The 27107-nt window shown below is 51.2% G+C and overlaps 1 protein-coding gene across 1 annotated transcript in view; it reads right to left on the bottom strand.

Annotated features, from left to right (window-relative positions):
- LOC127566648 (uncharacterized) overlaps positions 1 to 27107 on the bottom strand; it is a 105267-nt gene that overhangs the window by 51588 nt on the left and 26572 nt on the right. Inside the window, exons 9-18 of the mRNA XM_052009164.1 lie at positions 20352 to 22089; positions 19466 to 19552; positions 19140 to 19310; positions 18817 to 18984; positions 18576 to 18651; positions 17410 to 17606; positions 11545 to 11677; positions 5341 to 5400; positions 4060 to 4247; positions 1673 to 1758 (exon numbers count right to left, since the gene is read on the bottom strand). Of these exons, the coding sequence (XP_051865124.1) occupies positions 1673 to 1758; positions 4060 to 4247; positions 5341 to 5400; positions 11545 to 11677; positions 17410 to 17606; positions 18576 to 18651; positions 18817 to 18984; positions 19140 to 19310; positions 19466 to 19552; positions 20352 to 22089 (2904 nt within the window). The remainder of the gene's footprint in view (positions 1 to 1672; positions 1759 to 4059; positions 4248 to 5340; positions 5401 to 11544; positions 11678 to 17409; positions 17607 to 18575; positions 18652 to 18816; positions 18985 to 19139; positions 19311 to 19465; positions 19553 to 20351; positions 22090 to 27107) is intronic.

Consider the following 27107-nt stretch of genomic DNA (forward strand, 5'->3'; position numbering starts at 1 on the left):
CTATGTCAACCGCCCTGGCTGAATTTGAACCAGCATTCGGGGATCGCCATTCAACTTGTTAGGCGGAGCAATGACAGATCACATTTAATCCTGATAAGAGTCAGATGATGCATCTTGGCGGGTGTCAAATAAGGGTCGGATATTCACCACAAATGATAGGATCCCGGCGAGGATTGAGGACCAAGGGGACATTGATGTACAAATCAGAAGATGCCTGAAGGTGGCAGCACACATAGATTGCGTGGTGAAGGTGTCGTTCAACAAACACGCCGTCATTAGCTGCAACACGGAATATAAATGCAGGGAGATCTTGTTACAACTTCATAAAATATTGACTAGCCAGAGCTGGAAACGTGTGTGCAGTTTTGGTCGACATACTTTAAATAGGAAGGATGCGATGGCACTGGAAAAGGGGCAGACTAGGATCGTGAGGATGTTGCTTGGGACTGAAGTCTTCAACTATAAGAGGAGACTGGATTCGCTGAGCTCGTTTTCCTTGGAGCAGAGACGGGCAAAGGCAGATAGGATAGAGGTATGGAAAATTATGGGAGGTATTTGATCGAGAAGATTGTAAAGCACTTTACTCAGTGGTGGTCAGAAGGGATCACGGGAATTACTTACATCCAGAGGATGGTCTAGCCTGGGACATACTGCCCGAGAAGGTGGGGAATGCAGATAAGCTCACAACATTTCAGGAACACCTGGAGTTAGATTCGAGTTGTATTGTTGGCTGTCGACCAGGTGCTGCTAAATGGGATGAGTACAGATAGATTGATTGTTGTCAGCGGCATGTCGGGTCAAAGGCTTATTTCTGTTCTGTATGATCTGTGACTCTGGACATCAACGAACTAAATTAGACACGGTGGCACCGTATCAGTTTGTTTGAAACCTCCACATCCCTTGCCTCATTGATATTAACCATATTTTACTCTGTGAACAACCCTGTTGTACTCAAAGTCAATACCTACCTTTGTGTCTGGGTGGTATTAGAACTGAGTCAATGATAGTCAACCGCTGTTCAACAACTGACATCTGGTGGAACTTCTGAGCTTTTCTACTAAATTATTTTTTTATGTTTGCAAAATCTCACCTGTCGCGGTGTCAGAATCAGTTATTAAATCTGGTTCTGAACACCATGGTCTCATCCCCACGCTTTGCAACGTGAACCAGCTCACTGACAGCCCGATCCGATGGAGTCCCAACTCCTGCACTCGAGATCATATCTCCCTTGGATCTGATATTTCAAATATCCCTGGAATGATTTTTCTGATTCAGACTGAAGAATAGGGCACATTCAGCCCCAACAACCAGGACAGCTTTCCCTCCTAATTCCCCTCCATTGACAGAGAACACCCCATCACTATCACTCTCCTGTTGTGGGTCTTACCTGCTCACCAATACTGCTCCACTGGGTTTGGCTCCTGCTTCTTGGCTCACTCTATTGTCCAGGAAACCTCTCCTGGTCCCAGTCCTTGAGCATTACGCTGATTTATAAGTCAGTTCTTGTATCCCTCCACCGGTGACTGTTCTGCCCCTGTAGGTGTCAACTCTCTCTTCTCCTTGTGTTCAGCCCCTTCCCTATTCCCTCTTCCTTTCTGAACCTCGGCTATTTGCAGCGCTTCTACATCACCTGTCAGGTTAATAGTTATATTTTACATGAGGCTGCACAAACCTGTGTATTTGCTGAATGTGGAGGACAGAGCATCTCCTCCCCCGCCGGTACCTTCAGCCATGACGGTGTTCCCAAATTCCAGTGCTCTGTAATAAACAATATGAATAGGACCATTGGACAATATTAGAGGTCGAAGGAAAGCATTGCCTTGTGATGCAATACAGGCAGTTTCTGATCCAACGGTACATCGCTGGGTTACAGAAACTCATTTCTGCAAGGCCCGTCCTCCTCGAGTCGCAGACTCTCCTATTACCCGGGACCAACCCTCATCCGGTCACAAGCTGTCCGATGCCCCCGGTGCCCATCCTCCCTGCATCATACACTATCCGATCTCCCCATGCCCCGTCCTCGGTGGGTCACACAGTGTCCGATCCCCAGTCACAACCCCAGTTATTGTAACTGTCTAGAAATGACAAGTCAGGAGTGTGCTGTGGTGTTCTTCTCCTCGATCAGTGCAACACCAACTTCCAAGAAGATCGACACTATCCAGGACAAAACAGCCCTTGATTGACACCCAACCTCCACCTGATCGTTCATTCCCCCAACCACCGGCGTACATTGTCTTCCGTGTGAACCATCTGCAATGATTCTGATGAGGCAAATTGAATTTTGTGTGTTATTATCTTTCCCTTGATACTGGACAGCCTCCCGGTTAAAGAGTTCTGTCTAGTCTCTTCAGTCTGAATATCCTGTCTGTAAAAGGAAGCACAGTACTGTGTCATGTTCTAATGTACTTGTTAATCGCGATTAACACGCATGGATTATAACATTGTAATTCTCTAAAACTATTGTCATTACCCACGGGCCCTATCTAGGTTACCCAATCCCCATCTTGACAATGTTTGGTCCACGGCCTTGTCTGTGACGCCCTGTTGTTGGAAACAAGGTAATTGGACATATTTAGGTTCTCCGTTGCGCATGAAATATCTCGAGATGTCACCCCCTAAAGGGGAGGGGGTTTGGGGTTGGTGGTGGGGTTCCAAATGGGAAATAGACATCAACACTATTGCCGGTGAGATTACTTCAGGAAGTTTTATTTTATATTTCGCTACAGGAGATTCCTAATTTATGTAAAAAATGTTACGCAGCTTTCTTCAGATCCATAAAGCTGGAGCATTATATTTCATTATCGTTTCAGCAACATTTTTAAAAATTAAATGGAGTTAATTTACCTGTAACGGATAAGTTTAAATATTTAGGCAGCATTGTTAAGCAGGATGGAGGAACAAGTGAAGATATTAAAAGTCGTTTGATCAAAGCTGGTTACACATTTAGTATACTGAACAATATTTGGAAATCCCAGCAATTCAGTATGAAGACAAAACACAAACTATACAAGAGTCGTGTTTTATCAACTTTATTGTATGGCTCAGAACGTTGGAAAGTTAACAAGGCTGATCTGCAGAAACTTTCAACATTTCATACAAAATGTTTACGCCGAATACTTCGCATATTTTGGCCAAATGTCATATCAAATGAGCAACTACTTGGAACTTGCAATATGGAGGGAATGGGATCAATTATTACGAAAAGACGTTGCAGATGGATTGGACACATACTTCGAAGAGAAGATGACAATATCAGTCGTGTAGCTCTAAAATGGAGTCCTGAAGGAAAACAGAAACGAGGAAGACCAAAGAACACTTGGCGCCGGACAGTCGGAAAGGAGCTTACATCTTGGAACAAAACATGGGACACTGTAGAGGAGATAGCACAGGACAGGCAAGAGTGGAAAGGTTTCATTATCGCCCTACATGCCACAAGGCGTCATAGGCACTGAGAGAGAGAGATAAAGCTGGACAATTTTAACGATAATATTGAACTGGGAGAAGTACCAGAATACTGCCGTAACAAATTTTCTTATTAAAACGCCGTAATGTTGCCCAGCACAATCTGTGCCCTGACCTTGTGCTGAGCTCCTGATTCTGTTCCAGAGAATCCGCGCACCTGAATTTTATGGGTCCTAACAGTAAATGAACACACCCTGGGTGAGGTTCAGTTGATAACATGCTCACAAACATGGACTTCAGCCTCATCAGCAGGGACCTCCACACCCTATTCCCGAACGCTTGTATTGAACCAGTGCCTCATTCAGCAAATATGTCTAACATGTTCTTCTGTCTGAAATAACTGCTTCAGCGCACGGTGACAATGAGTACGTTTCCCTCGGCAATTCGATCTGCTCCAGAGAGGAGTCACGATCCGCATCCTGGTTCGGTTGGGATGGTGCAGTCGCTTTGATTTATTATTCACCTTGGAACCAGTTTATTGTCAGACTATAAACCCCAGCGACGGCTGAGGACAGAGATCGCTGGGGTTTATTGGACAGAGACAGCAGAATGAAGGGAACTGTGAACTCTGGTGAAACGATGCACGTTTGGAATGACCTTTCCTTGTGAACACTGGACGTTCCTTTCTCCAGATGTGACTGTGCACCCGCTGCTTGGGGGTGCACGAATCTCGGCTTCAGACCGTTTACAAAGATATCTTCAACTGTTGTGCCCAGTTGGACCACTACAGTAATGGGCAATGCAGCAACTGTGCCGAGATTATCATCTCCTGCAGATAACCAAGTCTAAAGTCCACAGCAAGATAAGAATGTCCTTCACCTTCAATTATGTGTTCACTTACTGGAAATGTTACCATATCACTGCAGCAGTCAAATAAATTTATGACCACTCACTTTCTTCCCGTTGGTTTATTTCCCTGATTTCACATTTATTTTACAGATACAGCAACCGTTTCTCTTTGGGTGTGATTGGAAAGCTCTATATATTAAATTCACCGGGACACTTTTTTGTCAGATGTTGCTGCTGGCATATTGAATAAGGAGCAGGATATTCGGCCGCACAATCCTGCTCCACCATTCACTGTGATCACAGCTGATCCGTCTGTGATCTCAGCCTCTCATTCATATAAATACCAGCGGTTACAATCAAGTCCCCCTCATTGATCCAATACCAGCGCAAAAGATCAAGTCCCTTCTAATTCTTCTAATCCAGCGAAAACAAGCCAAGGTTGACACACATTTCCTCACAAGGCAACTCACACAGTCCAGGGATCTCTCCAATGAACCTTCCATGAACCACTACAGACCCATTCACGTTCTTTCTGACACAAGGAAACCGACACTGTGTGCAGTGATCCACAACAGGTCTCACCTACAGCCTACATACTGGGAGCATCACTTCCAACGACAACGTGGGCAGTTTTCCTCATTATTTCCTGCAACTACCCACTGAAGGGTAATCGGGGATGGGCAGATAGTGTCGATGTCGGCAGCGAAAGAATCAATAGACCGAAGCCTCGGCTCCCTCGGTCCGGGAGCAGCAGACCCCAGAGTGTGAGATCAGTGAGGGTTGAAGGGTCAGCGCTCTCCTGCTGGAAGCAATGGGGTGGGGACGGTTCGGAGCTACAGGAACAACCACCTCCCCAGCGTTTGCTCGTTGTTCTAACTGGGCGGAAAGTGCGGTACATTCAGTTACGCTTCCAACAGCACCAGGTCCCGCTGGACTTAGTCAGAAAATCGTTAGTTCTCGCAAGATCGAATTTGTTACAGACCCACGATTCAACAATTTCTCGACCTTAGTGAAAGTTCACAAACAGACTGCCCCCTTTTCATGCTAAATCTCTGAAGTAATTGTTTTTCAGTTTATCCTGTGTCCTACCTTGGACGAAGGCTCCGGATTCTGTGCCCAGCGAACGGCAGTGAGGCTGCGTTCTGGGTTCTGCAAGTAAATGAACACACCCTGGTTAAAGATCGGGCCCTGGTGATAATCATTAACTAAACCCGCAGCTTTATCAGTGAATCACTCCGTGTCCTTGGAACAGAAGACGCAGGAGCAGGAGCAGGACATCTGGCCCGTCGAGCCTGCTCCGCCATTCTAACAGATCATGGCTGATCTGGCCGTGGACTCAGGTCCACCGACCTGTCCTTTCCCCCATGACCCTATTTCCCCAAATATGCAAAAATATATCAGACTGTTTCTTAAATATATTTAACGAGGTAGCCTCCACTGCTTCCCTGGGCAGAGAATTCCACCGATTCACTGTTCTCTGGGGAAAGTAGTTCCTCCACATCTCCGTCCTAAATCTATTCCCCTGAATCTTGAGGCTATTTCCCCTAGTTCTAGATTCAACTCCCAATGGAAACACTTCCCTGAATCTACCTTATCTATTCCTTTCATTACTTTATATGTTTCTATGAGATCCCCTCTCAATGTTCTGAATCTCCGCGAGTATAGTCCCAGGCGACTCAATCTGTCCTCACCTCCGGAATCAAGCTCCCCTTGCACTGCCTCCAAACACAGAATATCTTTCCTCAGTTAATGAGACCAGATACTGCAGGCAGCACTGCAGGTGCCGTCTCAACAGTACCCTGTACAGTTGCAGCATAACCTCCCTGCTCTTAAATACAATCCCTCCAGCAATGAAGGCCAACGTTCCATTTGACTTCTTGATAACCTGCTGCAGCTTCAAACCAACCTCTTGTGATTCATGCTCAAGCATTCGTATGTCCCTCTGCAAACAGCACGCGGCGTCTTTCACCATTTACACATTCAACTGATCTTCCATTCTTCCTTCCAAAGTGGATGACCTCGCATTTACCAATGTTGTACTCCATCTGCCAGACCCTTGCCCACAAACTTAACCTTTGCATGTCTCTGTGCACACACTCCGCATCCTCTGCACAATTTGCTCTCCCACTCAACCACACATGTTGTTTACAAACAGAACTGTTGCAACAAGTTATTGTTTTCCGGCTGTTACTCGGTCGGTGCTCGGTGAGAACGACAGTGATGCCGTTAACCCTTCTATCTGCGCTTCAGAACAAACACGGTGACCCGGAGCTCGATGTGACCCCATGCCGCCAGTTAGTTATATTTTTCACGATATTTGTTGGAATATCCGATGTTGTTCCTCTGTTTCAGAAGGGAAATGGAGACAAATCAGGAAATGACAGGCCGATGCTCCTTCCACTGTGGCAGGGATATTGTGGGATAAGATTCATAGGGATTGGATCCACTCGCTCCAGGAAAAGCAGCGAGTTCCTGGGGATACTCATCTTGGAGAGCCGGGATCTACGGTGACCAACCATTCCAAATCCACACCCATTCCCACACTGACATGTCTGTCCACTCTACTGACAGGTTGAGGCCAAACGCAGATTAGAGGTACAACACCTCATATTCCGTCTGGTGGTCTCCAACCTGACGGCATCAACATCGATTTCTCCCGGTAACCGCTCCCCCCTTTCTCCCCACTTTGGTTTTCCCACATCACATGATCCCGTTACCGCTTCTCGTTACCCTGCCCACCCTCACGACCTGCCCCTCACCTTCCTCCCTCTGGTTCCCCACCTCCTTCCCTTTGTCCCGCGGCCTGGTGCCCTCCCCATCAGATTCCTTCTTGTTCAGCCCTTCTCCCTTCCCACCCATCACCTCCCAGCTTCTCACATCATCCCACCCCCTCAACTACCTATCTTTCCCCTCACCTGGATTCACCTGTCACCTGCCAGCTTGTGCGGCTCCCCCTCCCCACACCCTGTGTTCTGGCTTCTGCCCCCTTTATTCCACTCCCGATGAAGGGTCTCGGCCCGAAAGTCGACTGTTCACTTCCCTCCCTCGATACTGCCTGACCTGCTGAGTTTCTCTAGCATTATGTGTGTATGTGTGTGTGTGTGTGTGTGTGTGTGTGTGTGTGTGTGTGTGTGTGTGTGTGTGTGTGTGTGTGTGTGTGTTTGTGCTGTTCCAGATTCCCAGCATCTGCAGTCTCTCCTGAGTCTCTAGAGAGTGATTCTGGGCAGTTAGCAGGGCTGTGTGAAGGAGGTCAGGTCTAACAGACATGACTGACGTTTTTCAGGAGGGGATGAAGATGATTGATGAGGGGCTGGACAGTGGATGGCACATACATTGGATTTCCTGAAGCTTTCAACAAGGTCCCTTCAAGGTCCCATCGGGTTTGGGTTCCAACCTGGCGTGGCCAGAGGAGGGAAGGCAGTGGTGGACGGTGTTACTCTGATTGGACGTCTGGGACCATTGGGGTTCAGTGTTAGGACTCATGCTGTGTGTGAGATAAATTGAGTGGGCAGGTGCGTAACCTGTCACCGTCACAGAATTTGGCGGAGTTGTGGACAGAGAGGGGGCTGTCAAATGATTCAGTGGGGCAGAGAACAGCTGGGAGAAGGGGCAGAGAAATGTCAGATGGAGTTTATTCCGGACAAACGTGAGGCGTGCACTTTGGGCGATCAAATGTAAGAGTAGACAGTAAATGGCATGGGCCTGAGGAACATTGATGTCCAGAGGGGATCTGGGGTGAAATTCCGTTGGTTCCAGATAACGGCGAGACAGGTGGGTAAGTTGGTGAAGGAGGTGCCGACATCGGTCGGGTGGTGAGTATACATGGCGGGAAGTCACGCTGCAGCTGTATAAAACTTCAGTCAGACCACATCTGGAGCATTGTGTGCAGTTCTGGTCGCCCCATTACGAGAAGGGGTGGGGGCTTTGGAGAGCGTGCGGAAGAGGTTCACCGGGATGTTGTCTGGATCAGAGATTGTTCGCCAGAGGGAGAGGGTTGAACACTTGGGCTGTTTTCTCTGGAGCGACGGAGGAGGAGGGGAACGCGACAGAAGTCTATCCAATTTTGAGAGGTGTGGATAGAGTAGATGGTCAGAGTCACTTTCCCTGTGTGGGAAATTCAAATACCAGAGGACAAAGCTTTTACGTGAGGTGTGGGGAAGTTTATAGGAGAGGGCGAGGCAGTGTTTGGACACAAAGGGAGGTCGGTGCCTCGGACGCGCTGCCGGGGGAGGTGATGGAAGCAGATCCGACAGCAACGTTTCAGAACCATTCAGCCAGCCTCATGAACAGACAGCAATAGAGGGATGGAGACCATGTGCCGGCCGGTGGGATCAGTGCGGATGAGCATCATGGTACAGCACAGACATGGTGGGCCGAAGGAGCTGTCCCTGCACTGAAAACAAAGCCCGGAGAGAGAGTGTGAGGGGAGAGAAGTGGAGAGGGAGGGAAGGAGAGAGGGAGGGGGAGGGAGAGAGGGAGGGGAGGGTGTGAGGGAGGGAAGGAGAGAGGGAGGGGAAGGAGACAGGGAGGGGGATGGAGAGGGGGAGGGAGAGAGGGAGGGGAGGGAGAGAGGGAGGGGAGAGAGGGAGGGGAGGGAGAGAGGGAAGGGAGGGAGCGAGCGAGGGAAGGAGAGGGAGGGGAGAGGGAGGGGAGGGAGAGAGGGAGCGAGAGAGGGTGGGGGAGGGAGAGAGGGAGGGGGAGAGAGGGTGGAGGGAGAGAGGGTGGGGGAGGGAGAGAGGGTGAGCAGGGAGAGACGGAGGGGAGAGGAAGGGAGAGATACTAGAGATAGACAGATAGACAGAGAGAGAGGCATAAAGAGGTAGATAGATAGATACAGAGAGAGAAATGAGAAGAAATAGAGTGAGACAGAGGGGGAGAAGGGAAAGAAAAAGATAAAGCGAGAGAGTGAGGGATGACGAGAGCAGATGCGGTGGGGGAGAGGCCGAGGGACCCGGGTGCGGTGTCGGGTGGAGACTGGAAGCAGAGGCGGAGACGGGAGAGAATCAGGAGCCCGGCAGGGAGCGGGTTGACTCGGCCCAAGGTCAGGGCCGCCCCCCGGTCACACTCACTCCACCCCAACTGCCTCCCTCCCTCCAACCCCCCTCCCTCCCTCCAACCACCTCACTCCCTCCCTCAACCCCCAGTCTCCCACTTCCCTCCCTCCAACCAACAGCCCTCCTCCCAACCCCACCCCGCCCTCCCTCCGTCACTCCCTCCACACCCTTCCTTCCATCCCTCCACCCCCGGCCTCCCCCATTCGCTCCCTCCACCCACCCTTCCTACCCCTCCCTCCACCCACCCTCCCTCCACAACCAATCCGTCCCAGTGCGCTCCACTCCTCTCCATCCACCCCCGTCCCTCCGCACCCCCTCCCCATTCTTCCTCCCGCCACCCCGCCCTCCCTCGACCCCAACTCCCTGCAGCACCCTCACTCCCTCCAAACCCTTCCCTCCGTCCAACCCCCTCTCTCTCTCCACACCCCTCCCTCCCCCTCCAACCCAGTCACTCCCTCCAAACCACGCCCCTCCCTCGCCACCCTCCCACCCAACCCAGTCTCCTTCCCTCCCTCCTTCCCTGCACCCCACTCCCTCCATCCCCCACTTCCCCCAAACCCTGTACATACCTCTCCACTCAGCCCACACCCCCGCCCTCCTCCTTCCTCACTGCCCCTTACCCCACACACCACCACTCTCCCCTGCTCTCAACCCCACCCGCTCTCTCCACATTCCTCCTCTCACCCTCCACCCCCGTCTCCCTCCCTCCACCCCTCCCTCCCTCCTTCCATCCATCCCTCTCTCCCTCCCTCCTTGCAACCCACTCTCTCTCCCTTCCTCCTTCCCACCCCTCCCGCCCTCCACCCAACTCTCCCTCACTCCCTCACTCCATCCCACCCTCCCTCCCTCCTTCCACACCCCTCCATCCCTCCACCCCACTCTCCTTTCCTCCATCCATCCATCCCAGCCTTCTTCCCTGCATCCACCCCACCCTCCCTCCCTCCCTCCGTCCACCCCACCCTCCCTCCCTCCATCCCTCCGTCCACCCCACCCTCCCTCCCTCCATCCCTCCGTCCACGCCACCCTCCCTCCCTCCCTCCACCCCCTCCCTCCCTCCTTCCCTCCACCCCCTCCCTCCCTCCCTCCTTCCATTCATCCCTCTCTCCCTCCCTCCTTGCAACCCACTCTCTTTCCCTCCCTCCTTCCCACCCCTCCATCCCTCCACCCCACTCTCCTTTCCTCCATCCATCCATCCCAGCCTCCCTCCCTGCATCCACCCCACCCTCCCTCCCTCCATCCCTCCGTCCACCCCACCCTCCCTCCCTCCATCCACCCCACTCTCCCTCCCTCCCTCCCTCCATCCACCCCACCCTCCCTCCCTCCATCCACCCCACCCTCCCTCCCTCCATCCACCCCACTCTCCCTCCCTCCCTCCCTCCATCCACCCCACCCTCCCTCCCTCCGTCCACCCCACCCTCCCTCCCTCCATCCACCCCACTCTCCCTCCCTCCCTCCCTCCATCCACCCCACCCTCCCTCCCTCCCTCCTTCCACCCCACCCTCCCTCCCTCCATCCACCCCACCCTCCCTCGCTCCATCACACCCTCCCTCTCTCCGTCCACCCACCTCTCTCTCCCTCCCTCCCTCCATCCACCCCTCCCTCCCTGCATCCATCCACACCACTCTCCCTCCCTCCCTCCGTGCATCCACCCCTCAATCCACTCCCTCCTTCGGAACCATCCTCCCCCTCACTCAGGGCTGCGGGGATCCCTCCCCCGGGGCCGGCATGGAGCCGATGGGCCGAATTGCCTCCCCTGCCTCTTCCCGATAAATGAGTCGACTCACCGGGAAGCCTCTTCAGCCGTCGGTGGGGAAACCGGTTCACAAACGGCCCCCGACTCACCCCCCCCCCTCCCACCACCAACGGAGGGAAACGGAAATAAATAAAAAAGCGGCACCTTGGCTCTGAGGTTTGTCCGGGTTTGCCCGGGAGTTTGGGGAGGGAGCGGGAGGCGGGGTCTGCGGGGGGAACGCCCCCCTCGGCGGGTCCGCCTCCGCTATTGGGTGTAACCGGTGACTGACGTCGCCTGACACCAATGGGAACGGGATCTGCCCGACCCGCCCTCCGCTGACAGTGGGCGGGTCAGGTGGCGGTTGGTGGGCGCGCGCTCGGCCGTTCAACCGTCTCCGCGCGAGCCGGGCAGCGCGGGGGTGACGTCAGGGCCGCGGGAGCGACGGGGGGGGGGGGAGCGTTTTCAGGGGCAGCTGTCGGAGGGGCGGGGCCCTGACCAGTGACTGACAGGAACAGGGGGCGGGTCTATCGCCATCGGGACCGCCCCTGCCCAGCTCCCCGAGTGCGGCAGCTCCTGGGCGGCCCCGCAGTCACAGGTTCGATTCCAAGCCCAGGCCTGACCACATAATTCATAAACAATGCTGGATATTAACAGTTTGAATTAATGTTAAAGGAAATATTTGCTGTTCAGCTATATACAGACATTAAAGGGCCACCTGAAGGCAAATATTCATTTTTCAAATTAGCAGGTTGTTTCACGTGAGGATACGAATAAGCAGCCAAGTAGGTCACTGGGCCCCTTGAGACTGGTTCACAAGAGCACGGCTGATCTGATGATAACTTCCATTCCCCCGTAACATTTCTCCTCATCGCTTGTCAAGCATCTGAGCACTTCTGCCATCAACAGAATCAAAGAGAGCGCCTGCCTTTGAGGAAATGATTTCCAAACACTGCCAACCAACGAAGGGACAAAATCGACTGTTGTCTGAAATAGAAACATGCAGACGGAGAACGAGTGGGCATTTGTAGCTCTTCGCGTCCTTGCTTTGAAACAGAGACCCGCAGATGGAGATTCCCCCACTAGAAGGTACCACCCTCTCCATCTCCACCCCACCCCTGCGGTGCCCACTGAGGGCGGGACAGTGGATACCGAGAGCTCCCTCTGCAGGGACACACGCACTGCTTCACAAGTGGGGTGGGACGGGACCGGAGAATAAACCCACTGAACTGTTACAACACTGAGCTGGGGGAACATCACCTCCGTTTCTGTCCAGGCAGGTTACAGGCTGCAGGACTGAATATCGGGTGCTCAAACGTTAGTGCACTTGCTTACTCTTCAAATAAACAAAAAACACGATACCGTCAGCCGGTCGGGCAGCGTGTGTGGAGGGAGAAAACGGGGGAGTGTTTTTTGTCTAAAATAAAAAAGGAGGAAATGCTGGAAAAGGCGAGCAAGAAATGTCATTGCACCCTGGCGTAAATGAGAATAAAATAATTTGATCGGACAGTCAGAGCGTTATGCAGCACGGAAACAGGCCCTTCGGCCCAACGTGTCCATGCTGACAAAGCTGCCTACCTGAGCTCTCGTCATATACATCTGCATCTGACCCAGATCCCCCTCAACCTTTCCTATCCACGGACCTGTCCAGATGTCTTCCAAACGTTGTGAATGTCCCCGCCTCAACGACTCCCCCAGGAAGACATTGCATCGAGCCACTCTCTGTGTGGAGAACATGCGCCTCAGGTCTCTTTGAAATCTTTACCCTATTACCTTAAACCTCTGCCCTACAGTTGTCGACTCCCCAGCCTGGGGACAAACACTGTGACCCTCCAGCATATTTATGTCCCTCATGGATTTATAAACCTTTATAAGGTCACCCTTCAGACTCCTTTGCTCCAGTAAGCTGGTAAATGGGTTTAATATTGTCACATGTACCGAGATACAGTGAAAAACTTTGTTTTGCAATCCATCCAGACAGGTTATTTCATCAATCAGGTCACCGAGGCAGAACAAGGGAAAACAGGAACAGAATGCAGAATAAAGTGTTACAGTTCCAGGGAAAGTGCAGTGCAGGCAGACAATAAGGTGCAAGGCCAGATCGAGATAGATTGTGAGGTCAGGTGTCCATTTATCGTACTGGGAGACCGTTCAATAGACCTATAACAGCTGGGCAGAAGCTGTCCTTGAGCCTGGTGGTAGGTGCTTTCAGGCTTTTGTATCTTCTGCTGGACGGGAGGAGGGAGAAGTGAGAATTTCTGTGGTGGCAGAGGTCTTGTGATTATGTTGGCAGCTTTACCGAGGCAGTGAGAAGTGTAGACAGGGTCCATGGAGGGGAGGCTGGTTTCCGTGATGTGCCGAGCTGTGTCCACCACTCCCTGCAGTTTCTTGCGGTCAAGGGCAGAGCCGGGACGTATCCAGATAGGATGCTTTCTCTGGTATATCTGTAAGGGGGACATGCCACATTTCTTTATATCTCGGGGAAGTCAAGGCGCTTGTGAGCTTTCCTGGCTGCGGTTGGACAAGTTCTGGCTATTGGTGATGTTCACTCCTCGGAACCTGAAGCTCTGAACCCCTCTTGGTCTCAGAACCGTAGGTGTAAATAGGAGCGTGAGAACAATCCCAGTCTCTCCAGCCTCTCCTTATAACTCGAGCCCTCCAGTGCCGGCAACATCCCCGTGAAATTTTCCTGTACCATCTCCAGCTAAAGCGCACCCTTCCTGTGGCTGGGCGACCAGAACTGCACCCAAAACTCCAAGTGCGGTCTCACCGACGTCTTGTACAGCTGTAACATGATGTCACAGCTCTTGTAGTCAGTGTCCCAACTAATGAAGGCCAGCGTGCCGTACGCCTTCTTCACTGCACTGTCTACCTGTGGCTCCAACAGGGAACGATGTACCTGTACCCCTGGTTCTCTCTGTCCCACAACAAATGGCCCTGCCATTCACTGTGTGTGTCTGGCCCTGCTTTAACTTCCCGGCAGGCATCACCTTGCACGTCTCCCAGTTTAATTCCATCTCTCCCCACAGAGGCTGCCCGATCTCCTGAGTGTTTCCACAACCGCCCGCACCCACTTTTATTTCAGACCATAGAACACTACAGCACAGAAAAGCAGGCCATTCGGCCCTTCTAGTTTGTGCCGAAACGTTGTTCCGCTAGTCCATTTACCTGCACCCAGTCCATAACCCTCCAGACCTCTCCCGTCCATGTATCTATCCAATTTATTCTTAAAACTCAAGAATGAGGCTGCATTTACCACTTCTGATGGCAGCCCGTTCCACACTCCCACCACACTCTGAGTGAAGAATTTCCCCCTAATGTTCCCATAAACCTTTCCCCTTTCACCCTAAAGCTATGTCCTCTCGTACTTATCTCTCCTAATCTAGGTGGAATGAGCCTGCTCGCATTAACCCTGTCTGTAGCCCTCATAATTTTGTAAACCTCTATGAAATCTCCCCTCATTCTTCTGCGCTCCAAGGAATAAAGCCCTAACCTGTTGAATCTTTCCCTGTAACTCACCTCCTGAAGACCCGGAAACATTCCAGTAAAACTCCTCTGCATTTTTTCAATCTTACTGACATCTTTCCTGTAGTTAGGTGACCAGAACTGCACACCATGCTCCAAATTTGGCCTCGCCAATGTCTCATACAACCTCACCATAACATCCCAAGTCCAGTATAAATGCTAGGATGCTAAAAACCCTTTTTTACAACCGTGTCTACCTGCGACGCCACTTTCAAGGAATTATGTATCTGAACTTCCAGATCCCATGTTCCTCCGCACTCCTCAGTGCCCTACCATTTACTGTGTATGTCCTACGGTGATTTGTCCTTCCAAAATGCAACACCTCACACTTGTCTGCATTAAATTCCACCTGCCATTTTCTGGCCCATTCTTCCAGTTGGTTCAGATCCCTCTGCAAGCTTTGAAAGCCTCCCTCGCTGTGCACTACACCTCCAATCTTAGTGTCATCAGCACACTTGCTGATCCAATTTACCTCATTACCGTCTAGATCATTGATATAGACAACAAACAACAATGGTCCCAGCACCGATCCCTGAGGCACACCACCAGTCACAGGCCTCCAGCCTGAGAAACAATCATCACTATCACTCTCTGTCTTCTTGCACACAGCAAATTTTGTATCAAGTTTACAACCTCTCCATGGATACGTGTCTGAACCTTCTGAACTAACCTCCCATGTGGGACCTTGTCAAAGGCCTTACTGAAGTCCATGTAGACAACATCCACAGCCTTCCCTTCAGCTACTTTCTTGGTAACCTCCTCGAAAAACTCTGCAAGATTCGTTAAACACGATCTACCAGGCATAGAGCCATGCTGACTATCCTTAATCAGCCCTTGGCTGTCTAAATACTTGTATATCCGATCTCTCAGAACACTTTCCAATAATTTACCAACTATTGATGTCAGGCTCACTGGCCTGTAATTCTCCGGTGGACTTCGAGAGCCTTTTTTAAACAACGGAACAGGAACTACGATCCAATCCTCCGGCACCGCACCCGTGGCGGACATTTTAAATATATCTGCCAGGACCTCTGCAATTTCTGCACTAGTCTCCCTCAATGTCCGAGGAAGTATCTTATCTGGCACAGGGGATTTAGCTACCTTTATTGGCTGTAAGGCAGCAAGAACCTCCTCCTCTTTAATCGCTATATGTTCCATGACTCAATTGCTTGTTTCCATTCCTTCCGCATCCATGATGCCCGTTTCCTGCGTAAATACTGATGCAAAACAACTGTTTAAGATCTCCTGAGGCTCCTCACATAGACGACCACTCTGATCTTCTAGTGGACCAATTTTGCCCCTTGTTATCCTTTTAGTCTTCGTATACTTGTAGAAACCCTTCGGGTTTACCTTCACATTCTCTGCCAAAGCAAACTCATGTCTTCTTTTTGCCTTCCTGATTTCCTTTTTCAGTATTTTCTTACATGTTCTATACTCTTCAAGGACCTTCAAGACCAGAACGTTCCCTGTTTCTCCCTCCTCGGTCGCGGCTCGACCTGATCAGTGGATGCAGCAGTTCCTGTTTCCATTTCAGATTCCCAGCGTCTTCACCGACTGTTTCAGTTGCATTTATGGGGGGAGGGAGGGGTGGGGACGCCGGATTTGTAGAAGCTGCTCTGACTGCATCCTGAGCAGGTTTGTCTGCGTGCTTGTTGGGTCCCAGGATGAGTGGGAAACACCCAGATGCACGAACACAGTTAATGCCAGATTTAACACTCAGAAACCCAGTCAGTCCCACTGCCAAAGCTCAGACACTTTTGGCCCCTGCACCACTTCCTACTTCTGTAACCCCCTCCGGTCCCGACAGCCCTCCCCGTCTCCGTAACCCCCTCTCCTCCCTCTGTAACCCCTCGCCCCAACACACATTCCCGTCTCTGTGACCCCTCCAGCCCCGACACCCCTCCCTGTCTCCGTGACCCGCGCTGACACCGACCCCCCCTTCCTCCCTCTGTCACCCACTCCCGCCCCGACGTCCCTCACTATCTCTGTGAACCCATCAAGCCCCAGAAGTCACATTATCGCTATGACCCCCTCCCGCCTCTGCAACCCTCTCTAACTCGGTAAACCCTCCACCTCCAACACCCTCACTGTTTCTGTTACACCTCATGTCCCATATATCACCCTATCGCTGTAACGCCCTCCAACCCCGACAACAGTCCCTATTTCTGGAACCCCCCCTTCCTGCATGTACATGTCTCCCCGTCTCTGTGAACCCCTCCGCCCCCTATGACCCTCCCCGTCTCTGCGATCCCCATTTCTCCTACACCCCTCCCTGATTCTGACACCCTCTGGCCCACACGCACACCCCCTGTCTTTGCGATCCCCTCCCTCCCCATTAACGTGACTCCCTCCAGCCCACATACTCCTCTGCATCTCTCCGACACACCTCTCAGTCTCCGACATCCTCCGGCACCTACAACACTCCGTCTCCGTTGTCCCCTCCCTCCCCGTCTCCGTGACTCCCTCCAGCCCTCCAGCCGTCCCAGTATCCGTCACCCCCTGCCCGTGTGTGTGGCCACTCCTGACCGGACACCACATCTGCACCCAGTTCCCCCACACCTCTCCCCATTGTTCCAAGGCCTCTCCCACTCATTCCATCACCCATTTCCCACTCTTTCCCCACAACTCTCCCACCACTTCCCCCAGCCCTTCCCCCTTCTTCCCGACCAACTCTCCCTCCTCCTTCTCCCGCCTATTTCCCCACCATCGCCCCCACGGCCACTTCCCCACACTTTCTCCGCAATCCTCCCAGTGTCCCGCTGGTGTTCTGTCGGTGAGTGGGGCTGTGGGCTGATGTTACAGTGTCCCGCTGGTGTTCTGTCGGTGAGTGGGGCTGTGGGCTGATGTTACAGTGTCCCGCTGGTGTTCCGTCGGTGAGTGGGGCTGTGGGCTGATGTTACAGTGTCCCGCTGGTGTTCTGTCGGTGAGGGACGCTCTGGGTTACGTTGAGCTGCGCTCTGCAGTTCGGTCAGTGTTGGGCGCTCGAGGCTGCTGTTGAAGTACTGGGTCTGTTCCGCAAAAACAGGCGCTCTCTCCCGCTGTGGTGTCTGGTCGCCCGTTTTTTTAAAGACAGACACAAGTGAGACACCAAAAGAACAACTCAGGACTTTACTGACAACAGTATATTGAGTTCACTTTGCCTATTATAAGTTAAACGGTGAGTAACTTTTTGACGTTCTGGTAAAATAAGCAGCTTGCAGTTCAGAGCCATTCGCGCACAATGAACAGACCAGCGACACTGAGCGGCAGGTTGAACAATCAGCCCCTTTTATCAGCGTCATTCCGCACCAGGAGGAGTTGCCGGATGCTCTCTGTCTTCACTCAAATTAACAGCAGAATGGTTATAAATCACACTTCAGGGCCGTGTCCGAGAACGCTGCAGGTCTGGGGTTATCTACTGAGGTGTTTCACACAGTATCACTGCTATAGACACAGGCTGATGTATGGAGGAAAAATTCCACCCCGACCCGCTCAGCAACGTGGCCAGAAATATTCCTCAACGGCAAATTGCCACCTTCTCACTCAATGGTGTCCCACACTGAGCCCCACCCCGGACACTGAATGCTATCACTGGTGTCCCGGACAGCCCCACTCAAGACACTGAATGCTATCATTGGTGTCCCGGACACAGCCCCTCCCCGGACGCTGAATACCATCGCTGTTGTACCGGACGGCCCCACCCCGGCCACTGAATGCAATGACTGGTGTCCCGGACAGCCCCACCCCGGCCACTGAATGCTATGTGTCCCAGTCTGTCCCGGGATCTTTCTGTCGGTGTAATTCACCCAGGGCCCCACTAGGGGGCATCCAGCCCCGGATCTCCGTAGAAGCGGTCGGGTCACGTGTCAGCGGGACTCCCCCTGACGTCACAGCGGGAGGGGGCGCGCGCTCCGCTCCGGCCGTTGGGATTTAAACCGGGAGCGCGCGCGTTTAAAGGGGAGGGCGGGAAACCGGCCAAAAAATATTCCCGTCCCGCGGGCGGGGATGTCTGTACATTGGGACGTTCACAGGATCACCCTCAGTCCGCGTCTGGTTCCCTGCAGGGACTTCAGCTGATTCTGTCCATCTGAACTGAACCGATTCCCCCGCAGCCTGAAACAGAGTGAAGAATAGAGAGCGAATAAACAGATTACACATCAGTGTCAGTGACTGGGGACTGGGGCTCATGTTTCAACAACACTCACACACAAATGGCACCAGAAACCCCCGCCCATCCACTGAGATTTTATCACATTAAACATCAATACAACCACTCACCAGATCCACTCCAGACTCGGGAGGGTCAGGATGAGGCGGCGGAGAGCGGGGACACATCGGTCTGTGAGGGAGTTTGATCCCAGGTCCAGTCCCGTCAGTGAGCGGTTTGTACTGAGAGCGGAGGCGAGATCCTCGGCACCAGAATCTGTGAGACCGACATCCCACAGCCTGGAGATGAGAGAGAGCGAGGGTGAGGGACACAGAGAGACAGGAGACGGTGCAAACCCCCAGGGTTTATCAGTAACACAATTACTGACCACATTAATGTTCAGGGTCAGACACCCAGTGACGGTAAACACAATCTCTCACAGTCTGGGACTTACCGCAGTCTCTGTATTTTACACTCCGGGTCCCTCAGAGCCGCAGACACCGGTTTCACTCCCGAATCACCCAGTTTATTGCCATTCAGGTCCAGCTCCGTCAGTGAGCGGTTTGTGCTCAGAGCGCAGGCGAGATCCTCGACACCAGAATCTGTAAGACGGTTCCACGCCAGCCTGGAGATGAGAGAGAGCGAGGGTGAGGGACACAGAGAGACAGGAGACGGTGCAAACCCCCAGGGTTTATCAGTAACACAATTACTGACCACATTAATGTTCAGGGTCAGACACCCAGTGACTGTAAACACAATCTCTCACAGTCTGGGACTTACCGCAGTCTCTGTATTTTACACTCCGGGTCCCTCAGAGCCGCAGACACCGGTTTCACTCCCGAATCGCCCAGGTCGTTGTTCTCCAGTCTAAACACAGACAGACAGAGTGAGGGACAAACTGATTCACACCCGGGGACCAGTCAGAGTCTGACATAACAGGATATAACTCGGATATTACATGAGACCCTTCAGGACGTTAATCACTAATTCCCCCCTCAGTGCCCAGCTCCCGGTCACTCACGGAATGTCAGTAATTTATCCAATAAAGTGCTGTGTAAACTCTCCACCTTCAGTCTCAGTGTGTGTGTGAGAGCGAGCGAGAGAGACTGGGCGGCGGAGGGGGAGACACCCACACGCATCGCGTTAGGAGGGGAGAACAAAACTACAACTGAGGGAGGGAGAGGGAGAGATACACTGAGGGGGAGGGAGGGCGGCTGCGACAGGGGTGGGGGAGGCGGGACAGCAGCCGGGCTGGTGTGGTGGGAGGGAGGGAGAAGTGATCAGGCCGGGTGTGGGGTGGGTGGTGAAGAGAGAGTGGCCGGTCAGTAGATGGGCGAGGGAGGGAGAGTCGCTGGGCCGACAGTGTGGATGGCTGTGAGGGGACGTGCTGGATGCCGGGGGGGGGGGGGGGTGAGAGTGGACGTGCCGGGGGTGGCAGAGTGGCTGGGCCGAGGATGGCGGGGAGGGTGTGTGGACCCACCAGGGTTGCGGTGGGGATGAAAGGGCAGAGAGCCACTCCGGGGGTGGGGGTAGGGGAGTGATACCCGCCGAGGGGACAGATGGAGAGAATTGCACCGGGAGGGTGAGGTGGGGGAGGGAGTCACACAGAAGCAACACAGATCGGGAGGATTTACTATTTAATAATAGAAACAAAATAAACATTTACCCCAACTCTCGGCATTTGTGTAGCCCGGGTCCCAGCCGCTGGAGCCCTTCACACTGAATGTGGCAGCCCCCCAGATCGAGGTGTTTTATTGTATCACAGAGCCCAATGACATGAGACAGGACGGCGCAGTCAATCGGGGTCAGTCGCAATCCACTGAATGAAAGTGTTTCCACAGATCCCAGTGCGGCCTGAGCCAGTCCACGGTTCTGAGACTCAAACAGGTAGTGCAGTGTGTTCAGGAGGCTCCTTTTACCAGCTTCACTCCCTGTGTTTCCACTCTGACGTTTCACCTCCTCCTTCACCCAGTCAATCACTCGGCAGGTTGTTTGATGGGGAAATGGACCCAGAAACTCCTCCAGCCCCCGAGCTGACCCTGGGGAGGAGAGACCAGCAACAAAACGGAGAAATACCTCAAATCGCCCGTCTGTCGTGCTGTGGGCTTCAGTGAGGAGTTTCAGGATATCCCCGGGATGCGGATTCAGGAATTGTGCGAGTGCGGCTACAAACTCTTGGATGGTGAGGTGTGGGAATGTGTACACCACGCTCCGGGCACAATCCTCTCTCTCCAAAAGTTCCATCAGGAACCCGGACAGAAACTGGGAAGGCTGCAGATTGTAGTTGATCAAATCTCCATCTGTAAACACAATCTTGTTGTCGAACACTCCTCTGTAGGCCATCTGACCAACCCTCAGTAACACATCACGGGGACTATCAATCTCACGGCCGTGGTTTTTCAGGATGTTGTAAATATAGTAGGAATATAGTTGGGTGACGGTCTTGGGAACTCGCTGCGGATCTTTGTGTCTTTGTGTGAAGAAGGGGCCCAGTGCCAGACCCAGGATCCAGCAGTAGGAGGGGTTGTAGCTCATGGTGTACAGGATCTCGTTCTCCTCCACGTGTTTGAAAACAGCTGCTGCCACTGTCTGATCTTCAAAAAACTTGTGGAAATATTCCTTCCGTTCCTCACCGACAAATCCCAGGATTTCAGCCCAGACACTGATCTCCGCCTTTTCCAATAAATGTAACGCAGTGGGACGGGTGGTCACCAACACTGAACACCCTGGGAGCAGCTTGTGCTGGATTAAACTGTACACAATGTCAGACACTTCACACCACCACTCGGGATCTGGGCACTTGTGCTGAGGTTCTGTGTCTCTCCACCTGTCAGCAAAATGGATTCTGTGTTTGAATTCATCCAAACCATCGAATATAAACAACAATCCCTCAGGATTCTTCCAGACCTCTCCCAGAATATTCCCAAAGTAAGGATACTGATCTAGAACCAGTTCCCTCAGGTTTATCCTGCAGTTTATGGAGTTTAAATCCCGGAATTTGAAGCTGAAGACAAACTGGAAGTGTGGGTATATTTTCCCCGTGGCCCAGTCATAAACAATCTTTTGCACCATGGTTGTTTTCCCGATCCCCGGGACTCCGGCCACTGCTGCCGATCTCCCATTTTTCCATTTACTCCGGGAAAAGCTGCTCTGGAACAACTGATCAGTCCGGATTTTTTCCAGCTCTCCACGGAGATGTTTCTTTCTCCACCGTTCATGGTCCCGGCCTCTTGCCAGCAGCTCGTGTTCCACAAGTCTCCGATCTCGAACAGTAGAAATGACAGTGAGCTCAGCGTATCGATCAACCAGCTGGAAAACCTTCACCTTCTCCCTCATCAGGATCGTGTTCACTCTCAGAGTTTCGGTTTGTGCCCGCAGCACCTCCTTGTGTTTCTGTTGAACGTCTTCAAGGGAACAGAGAGAAAGTGGTCACATGGTCAGATGTGCAAAGCAAAGAGACTTATAAACCCCCAACCAGACTCAGATATTAAGATGACGAGACATAATTCAGTGCATTCGGGCACGTTATTGCCGAAAGTAAGACTCGGCTCAGGAACAAGTGACTCGGCGGTCTGTATTGGTCAAGAAAAAAGCAGATCTTCCCATTTTGATATGAACTGAACTGTGACAGTGAACGTCCCCCCACTACTTTATGATATTCTGCCGGCCCCCTCATGGACAGCTTCCATTACACTGCATCTGTCATTCTGTTGTTGTCCGATCTTTGAGAACCGTTGTCTTGATCTGGTGTGTGACGATGGGGAGCAGGGCATTGGGTGTTCTGGCAGAGGGACAGATTGCGGATTCACTGCGGCTGCATCAAAATAAAAGCAGATTGTGTTCCAAATGCTCAGGTCAGGCAGCATCTCTGGAGAGAGAAAAAGGTAGAAGTTTCAGGCCGATGACTTTTGAAGTATGTTGCAGAGAAGGGAGAGGGAAGGGGAGGTCTGAAATTTGGTGAAGACCAAGATAGTGTCAATGATGCATATAAGATCACAAGATCACAAGACAAGGGAGCAGAAGCAGGCCATTCGGCCCATCGTTCTGCTCCAAGGAAAGGGAAACAGAAATGAGAAATGGGGAATGGGGGAAGAAGAAGAAGAGAAAAAAACTATTCTAATCCCAATTACTGGCCTTATCCCCATATCCCTTGATATCCTGACTATTTAGATATCTATCTATCTCCTCCTTGATCGCCCCCACTGATCTGCCTTCCACTGCTGTACGTGGCAAGGAGTTCCACAAATTCACCACCCTCTGGCTAAAGAAATTTTTCCTCATCTCTGTTTTGAAACTATACCCTCTAATTCTAAGATTGCGCCCTGTGGTCCTGGACTCACCCACCAAGGGAAACAGCCTAGCTACATCCACTCTGTCCTTTCCTATCAATATTTTAAAAGTCGCTATGAGGTCCCCTCTCATTCTTCTGTACTCCAGCGAGTACAGTCCAAGAGCCGACAAACGCTCCTCATACTTAAGCCCTTTCATTCCTGGAATCATCCTCGTAAATCTCCTCTGAACCCTCTCCAACGTCAACACATCCTTCCTAAGATGTGGGGCCCAAAATGGCGCACTATATTCCAAATGAGGCCTCACTAGTGTCCCGTAGAGCCTCATTAACACTTCCTTACTTTTATACACTATACCTCTCGAAATGAATGCCAACATAGCATTCGCTTTCTTTACCACCGATCCGACCTGGTGGTTAACCTTTAAGGTATCCTGCACGAGTACCCCCAAGTCCCTTTGTACTTCCGTGCTTTGGATTTTCTCTCCTCCTAGATAATAATCTGCCCGCTTATTTCTGCTTCCAAAGTGTAGAACTGCACATTTCCCTACATTGAATCTCATCTGCCATTTCCTTGCCCATTCTCCTAAACTGTCTATGTCCCTCTGCAACCTTCCTATCTCTTCAATACTCCCTACTCCTCCCCCTATCTTGGTGTCATCCGCAAACTTAGCCACGAAACCATTCATTCCATCATCCAAATCGTTAATGTACAAGGTAAAAAGAAGCGGTCCCGACACCGACCCCTGCGGCACACCACTAGTAACCGGTAACCAGCCAGAACGAGATCCTTTTATTTCCACTCTTTGCTTCCTGCCAACCAGCCAATGCTCCACACATTCTGTTATCCTACCCGTAATTCCATGACCTCTCATCTTATTAATCAGTCTCTTGTGAGGCACCTTATCAAAGGCCTTTTGAAAGTCCAAATACACAACATCTACCGCCTCTCCCTTATCCACCTTGCCTGTGATTTCTTCAAAAAACTCCAATAGGTTGGTCAGGCAGGATCTTCCCTTCACAAAACCATGTTGGCTAGGACCCATCCTGCCCTGCGCCTCTAGGTATTCTGTAACCCCGTCTTTGAGAATAGATTCCAATAACTTTCCCAACACTGACGTCAGACTAATAGGTCTGTAATTACCTTTATGCTGCCTCCCTCCTTTCTTATACAACGGAACTACATTTGCGACCTTCCAGTCCTCCGGAACCACGCCTGAATCTATCGATTTCTGGAAAATAATCGCCAATGCCTCCGCTATCTCTAAAGCCACCTCCTTCAGAACCCGGGGATGCACCTCATCCGGTCCGGGAGACTTATCAGTCTTTAGTCCATTTAGTTTTCCTAGCACCTTCTCCCTAGTAATCTTAACTGAACTCAATTCCATTTCGTGAGACTCCTGACTAACCGGCACATTGCTGATGTCCTCCACGGTGAAGACCGATGCAAAATATTCATTCAATTCCTCTGCCATCTCTCTATCGTCCATTATAATAGCTCCTGCACCGTTATCAATTGGTCCTATATCAACCCGTGTCTCTCTTTTACACCTTATGTATTTAAAAAAACTCTTAGTATCCTTTCGAATGTTATCTGCCAACTTCGTTTCATAATTCCTCTTTTCTTTCCCAATGACCTTCTTAGTTTCTCTCTGCAGGTTTTTAAAAGCTTCCCAGTCCTCTGTTTTGCCACTAATTTTTGCTTCTTTGTACGCCGCCCCTTTTGCTTTTATTTTAGCCTTCACCTCTCTCGTTATCCACATTTGTGCCTTTTTTCCCATTAAAAACCTTCTTTTTTCTTGGAATATATCTATCCTGCAATTTCCTTATTTCCTGTAGAAATTCCTTCCATTTCTCCTCTGCCGTCCCTCCAGCCAGCTTACTCTTCCAATCAATTAGGGCCAACTCCTCTCTCATACCATTGTAATTTCCTTTGTTCCACTGAAATATCGATACACCAGTTACCAGTTTCTCCTTCTCAAACTTGAAACTGAACTCAATCATATTGTGATCACTGGTTCCCAGTGGTTCCTTTACCTTTATTTCCCTAATCACCTCCGGTTCATTACACAGCACCCAATCCAAAACAGCCGATCCCCTGGTGGGCTCATCAACAAGTTGCTCTAGAAAAACGTCCCTTAGGCATTCCACAAACTCCCTCTCCTGAGTACTACCGCCATTCTGGATTTCCCAGTCCACCTTCATGTTAGAATCCCCCATAATAATCTTCACATTGTCACTCTGGCATGCTTTTTCTATCTCAAACTGCAACTTATCGTCCACTTGCTGACTGCTATTAGGGGGCCTATATATGACTGCTACTATTGTCCTTTTACCCTTGCTATTCCTTAGCTCCACCCACAAGGATTCCACCTCCTCTGACCCAATATCCTTCCTTTCTATCGATTTCATATCACTACTAACCATCATGGCCACACCTCCCCCTCTGCCTACCCGCCTATCCTTCCTATACACTGTGTACCCCTGGACATTCTGTTCCCAATCACATCCGTCATAAAGCCATGATTCGGTGATTGCCACAATGTCGTATTTATTAACCTGTAGTTGTGCCACTAGGTCATCTACCTTATTCCTAATGCTACGTGCATTTAAATACAGTACGTTTAGTCCGGTATCTGCTATTAATTTTGTTGTACTTCTATTGTTCAGCAGATTATCCTGGCTTTCCACCTGTCTATCCTTCTTACCATCTTCACTACATACTACCTTAGACATGTGCCTATATACCTCATCCCCTACCTTAGCATTCTGTATCCTAACATCCTGACTTGTTGTACTTCTATTATTCAGCAAATTATCCTGACCTCACTTGCCTGTCCTTCTTGCCATCCTCATTGGACTTGTTTCTATAAACTCCCTCCTTTACCTTAGCATCTTGTAACCTAACATCCTGGTTTCCATCCCCCTGCCAGATCAGTTTAAACCCTCCCCTACAACTAAATCAAACATTCCCGCCAAGATATTGGAACCTCTGGAGTTTAGGTGCAACCCATCCTTAGCGAATAGGTCATGCCTCCCCCAAAAAAGGTCCCAATTATCCAAAAATCTGAAGCCCTGCCCCCTGCACCAGTCACTCAGCCACGCATTCATCTGCCAGAGCTTTCTATTCTTCCTATCATTGACACGTGGCACAGGTAGTAATCCTGAGATTACTACCCTTGAGGTCCTACTTCTCAACCTTCTCCCCAATGCCTTGTATTCCTCCTTCAGGACCTCTTCTCTTTTTCTACCTATGTCATTGGTACCTACATGTACCAAGTCTTCTGGCTGCACACCCTCTCCCCTCAGAATATTCTGGACCCGGTCCGTGATATCCCGTACCCTGGCATCAGGGAGGCAACACACCACCCGAGACATTGTCTCTATCACAGAATCTGCTATCCGTACCCCTTACTATAGAATCCCCAATAACCACTGCATTTCGCTTCCTCCGCTGGACCACAGTACCAGGCACGGTGCCAAGGTCCCGGTTGCTGAGGTCTTCCTCTATCAGGTCATTCTCTCCAATTGAATCAAAAATTGTGGTTCAGGTTGTGGTTCAGGACAGGAAGGGGTGGCGATGTCTTGGTGATTGCTGCTGATCTGTCTGGCGTCAGGGGTGGAGAGCGCGGATAACAAAGACCAAAGTGAGAAGAATGTTATGTTGGAAACGTGAACCAAACCAACAGGCCAGGCAGATGAATGATCGAGTTGACAGTACAGATTGACAATGTTTTGGAGAGAAAATCTGATACTGTTATCAACTGGGTTACTATTGGTGGATGTCCCGTGGGGGGGGGGGGGGGGTGGTGGTGGAGGAGAGCGCGGGGTGTGGGAGGAGAGCGCGGGGGGGGGGGGGGTGGGTGGGGTGAGGGTGGGCGAAGGAGGGAGATGCTGACGGCAACAGAAGACAAAGGACGTAATGACGTTTTTGGAGCAGTCAGTCAGAGAGAGGGAGGACTGAGAGACACCAGCCTGCTCGTTTCTCTATCGAGGGATGAGAAACAATAACTGTGTCTGTCACTGACATCCACGTATGCATTTTTGGAGTAATCTGGTGCAGTCCACTTTGTCGTTAACCTGTAGAGGGAAACAGGTATTTGTGCGGACGGCCACAATTCATATGCTTTTCGG

Source organism: Pristis pectinata, chromosome 44 (assembly GCF_009764475.1).
Source record: "Pristis pectinata isolate sPriPec2 chromosome 44, sPriPec2.1.pri, whole genome shotgun sequence".
NCBI classification, from domain to species: Eukaryota; Metazoa; Chordata; class Chondrichthyes; order Rhinopristiformes; family Pristidae; genus Pristis; species Pristis pectinata.